Source organism: Miniopterus natalensis, chromosome 19 (genome assembly GCF_054644295.1).
Source record: "Miniopterus natalensis isolate mMinNat1 chromosome 19, mMinNat1.hap1, whole genome shotgun sequence".
Lineage (NCBI taxonomy): Eukaryota > Metazoa > Chordata > Mammalia > Chiroptera > Miniopteridae > Miniopterus > Miniopterus natalensis.
Window position 1 is genome coordinate 28,889,994 of NC_142099.1, and position 13,500 is coordinate 28,903,493.

Sequence of the window (13,500 nt, forward strand, 5' to 3'; positions counted from 1 at the left end):
TCAGGGCAGTGGGCCACAGGGATATCTGAGCAGCACATGGGGTTCCTCTGATTGCCCCTTAGCTGAGGGAACCAGAGTCGCTAGCTTCTCCTGCTATAGTCCCGGTCCCCTGAGATGCCCAAGCATCCCTGGCCCCCTGTGATAGAGAGCCTCCCCAGCCGTGTGCCTCTGCCCTCTCCTCACAGTACCAGTACGACGGGATGGACATGAGCAACCTGGCCGTGGACTTCGCCGTGGTGTGGAATGGCAACTTCATCATCGACAACCCTCAGGACCTGAAAGGTAAGCGGCTCCTTCTGCATAGAGTTTTGATCAGTTTGTGACCCTGGGAAAGACCGGGGCTGGCGGGATCAGAGCCTGCTGGACGCTGTGCCATGAATAATACACTCCCTCGGTCAGCGGAACTCTTCAGAGGATCCGAAAGCAACATTTGAAGCCATCAAAGGAGTCCTGTTGGGAACCCTGTTTTATTACAACCAGAGCATCCGCTGTGGCTGCCGGCTCATCGCGGTTTTCTTAGGCTCCCAGAGACTTTGAAGTGTCTGCGGAACCTGACCTAGGAGAGCAGCAGGCGGAATGTCCTGCCAGTTTCCCTGGAAATGGAGATATTGTTTCCATTCAGGTTCTGGGTTCCCGTCCTTGCACAAAGAAGGTTTTCAAGGCTGCTCCCCTGGTCCTGGGCTGCTCCCCTGGTCCTGGGGTGGGCGAGACCAACGTGGGGACCCAAGTGCACAGCTGGTGCAGGAAGTTCAGGAAGGAGCTGGGCTGATGCAGGGCCCTGCCTGAGAGCCACCTTTATTCATCACACTATGAACACATGTGCAGCTCCTATGTGCCAGGCAAGCGCTCCCCTCAATACAGCAAATACCAACATTCCATCACGCTCTCAAGAATGACAGAGGTACCTCCAATTTGATGAGCATTCTTTTTTTTAATCATCACAACAGCCCTGATAGGTATGCGCCAGTGTTACTCTCATTTTCTAGATTAAAAAACTGAGACCCAGCGAGGGTAAGAAATGGATAAAGAGTGCTCGATTCTGCAGCACCTATACTAAGACTGAAATGAAGCAAAGTGTAGCATCATCCGTGCACAGATGTGCTAATTCACGAAGTGTTTCATAGTTTTAGAACAAATACTGCATGATATCACTTATATATGGAATCTTCAACAACAACAACAAAAGTCAAACTCATAGACACAGAAACTAAAAAAGTGGTTGCCAAGGCTGGGGGTGGGAGAGCCATGGAGAGGTTTGTAAAAGGTGCCAGCGATCAGCTAGAAGATGAGTGAGGTCTGAGGACCTCACATAAAGCACGGTGACTTTAGTTGCTAACACTGGATGGTATAATTGAAATTTGCAAACAGAGCAAAACTTAAATGTTCTCACTATTTATATGGTGAAGGGTGTGTGTGTTGATTAACTAGATGGAAGGAATCCTTTCCTTATGTGTACGTATATCAAATCATCATGATTTAAATGTAGTACAATTTTTTTTTTTTTTAATATATCTTTATTGATTTAAGAGAGAGGAAAGAAGAGGAAGAGAGAGACAGAAACATCAATGATGACAGAGTCATTGATTGAGCCCACAACCTGGGCCTGTGCCCTGACCGGGAATCAAACGCCCGGCCGGGCTAAATGTAGTACAATTTTATTTGTCGATTATACCTCAATAAAACTGAAGAAAAAGAAAAGAGAAAAGAAAAGAAAGGACCAAGAGTCAGATAGTAAGAGCCAGGACTTGAACCAAGACCATCTAATTTCAGAGCTCACCCTCAACCACATCTGTGCTCCCAGTGACTCAGGCCACTGCGGCATTCGAAGCCTCCTCCCCCCCAGAACCCCATCTTCCCACCCCCCACCCCTGAGCCACATGCCTGAGCACAGTTTAAGTAGCTAGGGTTTCTACAAGCCTCTCTCTCAGCCTGAGGGTCACCCTGGGGACACAGGGAGGGAGACCAAGGCTACAGCAGGGCCTGCAAGGGCTTCAGCATCTATGGGGCTCCCTACCCCAGACGCTGCATGAAAACCTGTGTTGCTTAAGCTGGGAGAGAGAAACTGAGCCAGGGAGGGATTTTTTTCTCTTTCTCCTCATACCCGGGCCAAATTTTCTCAGTGCTAAGAGACAGACATTTCCCCTGCTGAGCATGTAGGCTCAGTTCCCAGAGGTTGCCTTTGTACCTGGAGCCTAGAGAAAGACGGCCACATCCAAGCTGTCACATCAGAACCCCCTCCCTTGTGGCACTCGACAACTTTTAAGCAGCTCTCGAGTGCACAGGTGGTGCCATCTTCGTATCTTTCTCCCTCCCAGAGCCTGAGTGATCCTGGAGGCCACACACTGTTTTGGGTGAAGGAGGCCATGATGTTTTAGGACTTGGGTTCTAGAATCTAACAAACCAGGGTTCACTTCCTGGCTCTTTCACTCACAGCTATGTGAACTCAGACTAATTACTGCTCCTCTCCCCAGGTTCCTCATCTGTGCAAGAGGGGGAAAGGATGCCCTCTTCTCAGGGTCATCGTGAGGATCCAATGACATGCTAGACGTGGCCCATTGTGCATAGTAACAAGCGTGTGCTTGTTCATTATAAGATTCCCATTCCCTGCCCTCTACCATAGGAAGCCGTAGGCAAGCCGATGTTTAAATCTAGTCCTTACAGCTGGGGCTGGGGATGCTTGACAGAGCAGAGGAACAGGATGAGGGTCTATGAAAGAATAAAAGAACACACCTCCCCTGAGGCACACACCTGGCCTCCCGCAGAAACACGCCAGGACTCCTGAAAACTTATGTCTGCTTGACTTGAGTTGAAAAGGACTTTCCGAATATTCTGCTTCTGCGGATTCTACTTGGAACTCTGAGTTCAAAACACCAGCAGGCAACAACTAAGTCCCAGGCTCACAAAACACAGTTCTGCCAACCGGCCTGTCAAGGGCTTCTAAGTCGAGAAATGACTGGAGTGAAGGCAATGGCTTTGCAGACTTCAAAAGTGACCTGCTAAGTCCTCTTAGCATGTGGACATGCTCTCCATCCACAGGGGCTGTGAACAGGACTGTGTCAACCCTTGTTCCCTATCAGCTCTGCATCCACTTGGCCAGCCACCCGGCCTTTCTTGATGCCCAGCTGACTCCTTTCCCAGACCCACCACTTCCCCCTGTGCCCGGCCTGGTGCCTCTCCACCCGGGACCTACGGTCTAGCAGTAGAGCCAGTTGGAATCTCAGGAGCCCAGCTTTGGGCACTAACATCAGTAAACTCCAAGAGTCATTACATGCCTCTGGGCTTCCTTTTTATGTGAAATGGGGAAGTCAGTCCTTCCTTCTTAGGATAGGCCACATGTGAGAGAGAGCAGCATAAGAACGTAGTTTGCATTCAAAGAAAAGATAATAAGGATGTTCAGGACATCAGATATGTTACGGGCACGGTGCTAAGCACTTAATATATAACATCTCATCCAAACCTCACAGAAAATGACGGTTATCCCCATGCTTATGGATTAATTAAACAAGGACCCAGGAGGTCAAATTCTTTGTCACATGACTAGGAAGTGGTGAAGCCTCAATTAAAGCCCTGATCTGATTCAGTCTGGAGCCAGAACTTTTAAGTAATATTATTTTCTGTATTGCCTTTACATGATTGCTAAGAGGTTCCATTTAGTATTCATTCTTCGTCAACTATTCTTGCAATGATAATGATGATTATTGGTGTTATCCGTGGTTGGGAACCGTGTCTGTCACGCCTGCGAGAAGAAGGTAAAACCCCCTCTGAGCCTGCCCTCCTGTCTTTGCAGTGCACCTCTACAAGTGCGCGGCCCAGCGGGAGAGCTGCGGCCTGTGTCTGAAGGCCGACCGAAAGTTCGAGTGTGGCTGGTGCAGCGGCGAGCGCCGGTGCACCCTCCACCAGCACTGTACCAGCCCCTCCAGCCCCTGGCTGGACTGGTCCAGCCACAATGTTAAGTGCTCCAACCCGCAGATCACCGAGGTGAGTCCCCTGAGTTCCAGAGCAGGATGGGATGGATGGCCAGGAGCCGTGCCCTGGGCGGTGGGAGAGGAGTGCACGTCGAGCCTTTGTGGAAGAATTCATGGTGCAGGGTGTGATTAATGTGGGGATGTAAAAGCCTCTTGTGGGTGTCTCGATGGCCTGTGTCCCGGCGTAAGTGACAAGTGTATGGAAATGTGTCCTCGAGCCTGTGCAAGAATGTGGGTGCACGCAACGAGGGAAGCAGAGCCAGTCCAGCCTCCCTGCCAGGCCGGCTGGCCAGGAAGGGGGTGCGGGGCTGGATGCGAAATTGGCTGAGTGGCGGGTGAAGATTTCAGAAAGCAGGTTTCGCTGTTCTCAGCAGAGATGTGATTTCAGGCGCTGAGATTAGTTCAGAGTTGCAGAGCTGAAAATGGAAGAAGACAGTAAAGGCAGGCACGACTTCAACCACCATGCCATTTCCCAGGGTTTACTCTCTGTACCAATTTGTGCATTTTAATGGAAAAAAATAGGTAATTAATTATCCTGATGTAAAAAAAAAAAAAAGTTTCCTGAACAGCAAACTGCAAAGGAAGATGAATAGATGGTGTGAATGAAAATGCAGCTGCTGGGGTTTTGAATGGCCTGGGAGAGGAATAGTTGTATTTAACTTCGCTGGTGTTATGTACTCATCACTTCACTGCTCCCAACTCACTGTCACTTGTGCTGTGAACTAATTGCATGTTCCCTCTGGTTATTAGGAATAGAGGCCTGGGTAGGTACCACTGTGGCCTGCATGCTGAAGAAAGCAGGGAGGGGCTGCTCGTCTTCTGCCTCTTTTTTTAAGCAGCAACTCTGTCTCTTCCCCCTCCTCGATTTCACTACTGGCCAGAGAAGGCACCTCTGGCTCTTACCTGTGTCACTGGGTATTGGGAAATTTTGGAAGCCTCCTATGATCATATCCAAGATTCAGATCAGTGAAAAGAAAACCCTCAAGAGCAAATGAATGTTGTTAAGCTACCAATGGGTTATTTGAAGAGGGAGCACATATTTATTTAGTGGGCTTGGTTGGCACTGTCTCATTCATTCCTCACAATCAACATGGGAAGTAAATAGTCTCACCTCCATTCTACCGATGAAAAGAGTGAGGCTCAGAGGAAGGGAGTGAGTTGCCCAAGTTCACACAGCTGCTAAGTGGCAGAGCCAGAATCTTAGCTGAGATTCATCTAATTATAAAACCATTTGTAAAGCCTCTGCTTTACTATTTTTGCTCAAGTAACATAAAGCAAGAAGTAATCCTTCCCCTTCCTTTATGTCCAACCTTCCTGGCTGCTATAGACAGGGTAGAGGCCGTCCATCCACATGGCAGCGTAGCCCAGGGGAAGCACAGTGCTGAAGGATGGTGGCTTCTGCGCCCAGGGCCTCACGCAGCCAAGTAGGAAGGTGTCAGGAGAGCGGAGACACTGCCTGTCAAAGGCTGGGCTTCTCCAACCCCGTTGCACTTTTGGATGTGGCCGGTGATGAGCCCCACTGACTTTCCCCTGGGTATTTATGTCGCTGGGAAAGAACGCTTGCAGGGGCTGTCCTAGCCTCTGCCCCCAGACAGCTGGCCCCCGACCTGCTCAGGGCTCCGTGCCTTCGCCCTGATTGTCGTGATTTCCAGCAGCCGTTGGTCTGAAAACTTGCTCTGTTCGGTAATTCTTCTTGTTGATGCAGTTGTGGTCGCCAGGTCTCTGTGCCTGTGCCTTTGGGGCTCTTAAATTAGGCCGGGACTGGCTTCCACCATCACCTCCCACCTCTGCCTGCCCCAGCCCGGGGTGTCTACTCCTTGACTGGCAGGAGCCCCCTCCCAGCCCCAAGGCAGCTTCTCCCTGGGAACCTCTGCCTCGACCGCCCCTGCTCACTGACCAGGGACTGACAGCCTGCTCTGTTCACAGAGGACACCCAGCTACATGATGCTAATTAACCCCCTGAGGTAATTAGGCTATAATTGATTTTCCTGGTGAACGAAGCAGCAGGAGCCAGAGGCCCCAAGCAGTGGGGTCTCCTGTTGGTGTTTTTCAAGCAGAGGCCGTGGAGAAATGAAAGTACATCTTTTTGGACGAACAAATTCATGCTGTGTCCCAAGCCACTCTGGGCACGTCATTCTGGGCAGGACATGGGGAAGGGAGGATTCAGGCCTGCAGTGGTTTATTCACTCTTATCAGGAATTATTTTCTTTCATTTTGAAGCTCCTACTCCCAACCTCTCCTCCTCTCCCTGAGTCATTTTCAATTCTTTTAACTTTTAATCTCTGAAATAATTTCAGACTTAACAAAAGGTACAAAAATAGTACAGAGAACTTTCATATACCCTTCGCCCAGATTCTCTAAAATTAACATCTTACATAACCACAGTATAATTATCAAAATGGAGAAATTAGCATTGATACAATAATGCCATCCAATATACATGCCCGGTTCACAATTTGCCAATTGTCTATTTGATGTCCTCTTTCTGGTCCAGGATCCAATCCAGGGTCACATGTGACACCCATTGTCATGTCTGCTTCGTGCTCTAATCTTTCTTTGTATATCATGACCTTGATACTGTGGAAAAATACAGGTCAATTATTGTGTAGTTGTCCCTCAATTTGGATTTGCCTGATGTTTCTTCATGATTAAATTCGGGTTATGTTTTAGGCAGTGAGCACTAAAAAAAAGAAGTAGGGTACATATCAAAAGGGCACAGGAGCCAACTTGATTTGGTCCCAGTAGCCAAATCTGGGGCAATTTCAGCAAGAAAATAAATTATACTAATGGACTATAAGCGGTAGAATAAAATAAGAATTCATGGTCCTTATTGATATTAATAAACAAACAACTCATGGAGGAGAGAGGAAGCTCTTCTTTATACTAGAATTTCAGCTCATAAATGTAGAAGGAATTATAGAAATAGAAAATCATCATTTGGCAAAATTCACAGTGCTAATTGTTTGAGGCAAGAATGGCCAATGAATGCTAAAATTAGTGATGGAAGTGTGATAATAGGATATTTACACACTCTCAAGCCATCTTCCCACGAGACACTTATTAACTACAACAAGAAATAGTAACTTTGCAGTAAAAACACCTGGCAGACACTACCTCAGCCAAACGCCCAAAGTTAACATCTTAGGAATGGGAAAATCAACCTCGTGTGCCCCTCGATGGGATGTGCTGAGAACACGACCTCCTTTCTATGGCATTTTTTTCTGCCCAACATGTACAATTTGTTAAAAGTAACTTTTAAGAAGAATGAACTTATTTTCTTTAGCTCAGCTTTCTTGGCTAATTCCTTGACATTAGCATAGATCTTTTTCTTAATTGGAATTCTATGAGATCCATGCCCTTTTCTCTCCTACTTGTCTCTGGCCCTTATGTGCACCTCCTCAGAGCAAGCCCACTTGCAAACAGAAGCCATTTCCTACAAAATCGTTCTTGAGGGGTGGAAAGAGAAGGATTCTCTGACAGCTGTGAAGGCTGCTGGGGGTGGCAGAACTTCCAATGATGGAAACAAACTGTGGCTAGAATGGGGTGGTGCCCTGCCCAGGGGCAGGGACATCAGTGAGATGCCCTCAAATGAATGAGATCTACTTTAGGAAAAGGAGTGGGCTCGAGCTTAGTTAGATGAACAGCTGTGTTTTCCCTTAACCCCTCCTTACCCCACTGTCTCCACGACAGCCAAGCCCACCCCTAGAGACCCATCTCTTGTGGCAGTTTCATGTAGGACAAGTCTTACAGCCTATCGAATTTCCCAGTTTTCATAAACTTCGGGTTAGGACCCCCTCAGGACTCACCGCCTGATCCTTCTCAGCCAGCCCGTGTTGTGATAATGACGCCGTCCCCGTGGGAGGCATCCTGGGCTGCTCCCACTCCAGCTGTCATCCTGGATGTCTGTGCACGTGCCACCTGTTCAACCCCAGAAACAGGAGACATGCAGAAGGCTGGGAAGCCCGTGAGATGCCTGGCCCGTCACATTTCTGTTTTCCCAGTGTGTGCCTGGGGCCTGCTGGGACCTCAGAGAGGAGGAGTGACCAGTCACCCACTAGAAAGGAAGGCTCAGAGGAAACATTTTCTAAGAAGCTGTGAGTGGGCAGCATCCAGCAGGAAGAGAAAGGATACTGAATATGTTCTTGGGAAGAGAAATTTGGGAAGGTTCAAGAACCTTTGGGGCTCATGTGACGGAGGTCTCTACCAACTGGGTGGTTAAACAAAAGAAATTTACTTTCACACGGTTCTGGAGGTCAGAAGCCCAAGATCAAGGTGTTGGCAGTGTTGGCTCCTTCTGAGGGCTGTGACCACCTTATAGCTTTGACTTTGTAGATTTTTCAACTTGAGTAACTTCCCTTACACCTCATTAGTCCTTGCTTAGGGAATATAAATTGTCTTCAACATTACCTTAGGTACACGTAAGTGGGAAAGAAAACCCATGGTAGAAAACTATGTACACCGACCTCCAAAACCAAGCCTAAATCATGTTGCTACTATTGTCATTTGAGATAACCCACCATCGCTCTTGCTTACCTCCTGCTTCCCTCTTGCCCAAATAATTTAAAGTAGATTTTTCCCCCTAGATTCCCTCAGATGCAAATGCATTTGTGAAACTGTTTGGGGAGCTGGACCTTTACAAGTATTTATCTGTAAGGCTGCCTCAAATCTCTGCAGGAAAGGCCAAAAGCCACCTGCCCAGGGCCAGATTGACTCGCTGCAAAGTTCCCGACAAATAAAACATTAAGTCAGCCAGCTTTGCTGAGAAACAAGTCAGCACTCTGATGCCCATTCGTTTACTTGCAGGCCTCATTAATATAACATCACTGCAACAAACAGCTAACGGGGGATGGTGTCAAGATGAGTAATGGAGTTTCTCTGCTGAGATAACAATTAGGTTTTGAATGTACTATCCGCTAAGACAGAGCCAGCAAGGATTCACGTCGGGTAGGAGAGCTGGCATCCCCGATGCCATAGATTTTTGCAGAGCCATCAGCTGGGCTCTAGCCTACTGTGAAGTGTACACACTCATGTGCACATACAGGCAAACACACACACACCCCAAGTTGGAAAAGAATGTGACAATGTGCCATCTTGGATCAGCATCCAGGTGTCTTTGGGGTTCAGAATGGGATCAGCATCTGCAGGCACAAAGCTGGCATCACTGCTCTCTACAGTCAGGGAAACTCTAAGCAACAGGAAAGGAGTGGGTCAGGAGAGCGTGAGCTGTCTACACACCCGAGACTTGTCCTCCCAGCATCATTTTGGAGATTGGACATGCACAGGGAGAGGTGACAAAGGGGCAAGGCCAAAGGGGGAGTGTGGACATTCACAGGGACGGGGCAGAGAGGAGGGGGGAGGGAAGCTGAGAAGTTTGGAGAGACGGCAGTGACCAGCAAAGCCGACTACAGACCTTCTTGGAAAGCAGCAAGTATGGCCTTAGCAGAGGGAGAGGGCTGGCAGGCCTGAGCAGAGGGAACCCATGAGCAGACTGGCTTGAGTTCTCACGGTTGATGACCTGGGGGTCTCTCGCAGGGTGGGAGGATGGTCAGCTCAGGCATGTAGCGTGGAGGCTGAGAGCACAGGTGAGATAGACCGGCTGGGCTCTGCCACTCACTGTGCAACCCTGAGCAAGTTACTCAACCTCTCTGGAACACTAGTCCCCATCTATACTGCTGCAGTAATAACAGTACCTCCCTCATAGCTTGTTCTGAGCTCACCTTGAGATAAAATATGTAAAGCCCTTGGCACAATTCCTGGTTCATGAAAAGTACTTAAGTGAAAAAACGGTCATCGTCGTCATTATCAGAATCTTTAATAGCCTGGAGCCGATGCCAGATTCTGTCTTTTCTCACCGCATCTATCAGACAATAGATACAACCAGAGGAAAATGGGCTCCAGAATGGGAGCTGGGCTTTGTGAGGTGCCCACCAAGAAGGGGTTCTCCTCTGACCCTATAGAAGATCCCAACTCTGCCCCTGCAAGGCTCCCAAGTCCCAAGAATGGCCCACCCCACGCTCCCAGGCTGCGGAGCCCCTGGGCCTTCAGGGCCCCCCTCTCCACTCCGGGGCGCAGCCCATGGGAGCTCTCCAGCTGTAATTAATCGGCTGCATCTGCTCTGCCCCTGGGCGGCTCTGTGGCACAGTTCCCTCCAAACTGTTCAATTAGTGGCCGCGAGAATCAGGGCAAGTGTGGCATCACGGTGGCTACTTTCCAGGTCACGGCACTCATGGTGGAAAACAAACATGACACAGTCTGGCAGGAATACAGATCTGGCCAGGGGACTGGGCAGGACTCAGTTGGGCTGCGCTGTGGTCAGGTGGGGTCTAGGTAGGTGGGGAAGTGGCTCTCTAAACCAGAGACTTTCAGGGGCTTTAAGAGGACAGAGCAGGACACAGGACTCTCCAAGTTACTCCCCTACCATCGCACATGCCAGCCTCACCCCACATCCTCTGGCCTGCTCATCCTGGCCTCAGATGAACAGATAAAGAAGTGCTTGGCTAAGACTCAGACTAGCCCCGTTTGTGCCCAGTCATGGTCAGTGACTGCTTCTCAGACACGGTTAGGGCTGCTGAACTGAGCCCTCTGCCCTTATGCGTTTCCCACATTTTCCTTCTGAATCTTGCAGCTAGACAAGCACTTTATTCTACAACCAGTTAAATGCCAGTACTCTTAAGGCAAGATAATAACAGAACTAAATGTCCCATTAAGATGCAAATAAAGGTTTCTTTAAGGAGGAGAGAATAGCAGAATGAGAGGTGCCTAAAACTCACGGAGGAAAGAAAGAACAGAAAAGGTACCAAGGGGTTAGCCTGCCTCTAGGATTTGCGCAGGGCCAGCCTGGGTAATGTCTGTGACAAGGGAAGGAAATTATCAGCACAGGCCCTTCTCCTGTACATCGGGCGGGCCTTTGCTCAAGCCGCAAGCCTACCTGGGGTCATTACACTTTCAGAGGATGCGTGGAAATCTGAGGTCCAAAGAAAAGCACCTGAAATGATCAAAGGATTTCAAAAACGAGATCTCCCGGCAGAAGGCTGAGAGACAGAAGTGAAGGCCAGGGGTGACATAATTGCTGTCTTCAGTACGTGAAAGATGTTTGATGAGAAGGCAGCTGTTAAGTCGTCCGTTCGATGAGGAATCACAGCAGAAATTGGCTGAAATGAAAGCAAGGGAGATTGCAGAAAGAGCTTCTTGATGATTCTGATGTTAAAAGACAGCATCACTCCTGAGCAACGCTCCGGCACCTCCATGCTGCCAGCCCTCATGAAAGAACACAGTTTGTTCCAGAAACTGGTCGAGACCAGCATTTCCCCTGTAGCAAAAAGCTGGGGATGTTTATCGAGGCCGTGTGCTAAGTATTAGGTTGCTAAGCTAAAGAGAGAGAGTCCCTGTCCCTAGATAGTTATTGACCCAATGAGGAAAAAGCAGTTACAGTCTTACAGTCCCAGTTGGGCCCTGCTGTCCTGGGGACGTTCACAGAGGGCAGTGGGCGTGTAGAAGGTGCTGCCAAATCTGCCCCGGGGAGTAGAGAAAGTCTCTCTCAGGAGGCTCTTTTAGCAGAGCCTTGCAAGAGGGGCAGGCCTTTGTGGACTTGCTTCGTGGGTCTGTCAAATGCACGTGGGTTTTAGGCCATCTTGCCATGGGGACCCTTGGCTCTCCCTAGGAGCACACATCCTAAACAAGAGAGCTGAACCAGAGCTCAGAGGGATAGGTGAGGGAGGGGAGCCCAGCAGGAGCCAGTGCAAACCCAGGGGAGACCAGTACCCCCTTCACGCCACTGAGCAAACAGCAGTTGCTTCTGGGATCTTCTCTCCTTCGTCCCTTGCTTCTCGCTTTGACTTCTGAGGACCACAGAGAATTTAAATAGATTTCTGGTCCCCATTATAATATGTTACAAAGCATGGGGCTGGAATTAGTCAATATCTAAAGATCTTGCCAGCTGATTTCACAGGTTTTCAGCTCCCTTCTCCCTCTCTCCACACCCCTACTACACGCGCGCGCGCACACACACACACACACACACACACACACACGCACAGCCCAAAGTGTCAAACCATTTGTTTGTGTGGGTGTCTCATTCAGAATTACTTTCCTGAAAGAATTCATTATTTTGAAGTGCTGTGCCTTCCCCAGAATGGCTGATAGCCAAGGGGGAAAGAAGTGGTAAGAAGGCAGGGAGGAAAGGATGTAGACCATTTTATTTTTATTTTTTTTAAATATGATTTTTATTGATTTTTTTAGAAAGACAGGAAGAGAGAGGGATAGAGAGAAACATGGATGAAAGAGAAACATCATTGATTGGCTGCCTCCTGCGTGCCTCCTACTGGGGAACGAGCTTACCACCAGGCATGTGCCCTGACTGGGAATCGAACTGTGACCACTTGGTTCCTGAGTCAATGCTCAGCCACTGAGCCACACCCGGCCAGGCAGATGTAGACCATTTTAGACAGGATCGGCGTCCTCCTAAATTTATTCTGGAAGAAAGGGTAATGTATAGCTCAGAAAATGGTTCTGTGCAGGGCCCAGAATCCACCAAGACCAAGGCCTTGCCCTCTGCAGCCCAGCCACTCCCTGCCCAAGCTCAGGCTGCAGGACATCTCCCAGGCTTTCTCCAGTCAACCCATGGACATCTTTTTCCACCTGGGTCGCCCCAGCATCTGAGTTATGTGTCCTTTCTCCAGATCAATAGGAAGATCCCCATCCTCTCTAAGCTACCAACCAACACCATCATCCCATGTTTTTGAGAGCTAGGAAGGCACAGGTGTAGGGGGAACACACTGAAGGAAATTACTAATTTTCAAGGCCTGCTATCTAAACCATCACATTAGGGACTTTCCAAATGTCATCTCACTTCACCTTCATAGCACCTCTGTGAGGTCAGCATCATTTTCCGTTCTCTGATAAGGACACTGAGATGGAAAGTCACATAGCCCATAAGTGTCAGAGCTGGAATTCAAATTCAAGTCTATCTGATGCCAGAGGCTAGAGAGTGCCTGAGCACCAGATGGTCTCTCTTCTCTACCCTAGGGAAGTCACCAACCCAAGGGCTACCTGAAACTGGAAGCCAAGACATGGGTCTGGCTACCATGCAGGCCATATCTTTTCCCTTGTCAATGGGGAACCTATATAACTCCACCCTGCCATGCCATCTCACATTCACCTCTATGGGAGATAAGCTCTCCCTTCCGCTGTAGCCCCACAACTTCCAGATCTGCAAAGCAGAAGGCAAGGCCTTCCTTGGAGTCCTGCAAGCAGTAGCTGGGACTCTACCCACTTACCTCTTTATAGACCCGGGTGGAATGGCCAGACTTGGCTACTGAGAGAACCACGCTGCTTTGTGTTACACTGGGTGCTTTGCAATTGAATGCTGCTTTTTAGAGAGGGTCCTCTGGGTCTGTCTCCAGAGTGGACTTGGGACCCTGCAGCTGCCTGGTCCCAGGTGGTGTCCTGAAGGGATCCTGTTCACTCTCTCTCTGGAGACTAGATCCCTTCCCATCAAGCCTTCCCTCTGTAGCCTCCCCCCAACACCTGGTCCTGG

At 49.1% G+C, this 13,500-nt stretch overlaps 1 protein-coding gene across 1 annotated transcript in view; it reads left to right on the forward strand.

The window, feature by feature from the left end:
• Positions 1-13,500, forward strand: part of PLXNA2 (plexin A2) — a 196,859-nt gene that overhangs the window by 145,513 nt on the left and 37,846 nt on the right. Inside the window, exons 11-12 of the mRNA XM_087827861.1 lie at positions 186-282; positions 3,788-3,978. Of these exons, the coding sequence (XP_087683987.1) occupies positions 186-282; positions 3,788-3,978 (288 nt within the window). The remainder of the gene's footprint in view (positions 1-185; positions 283-3,787; positions 3,979-13,500) is intronic.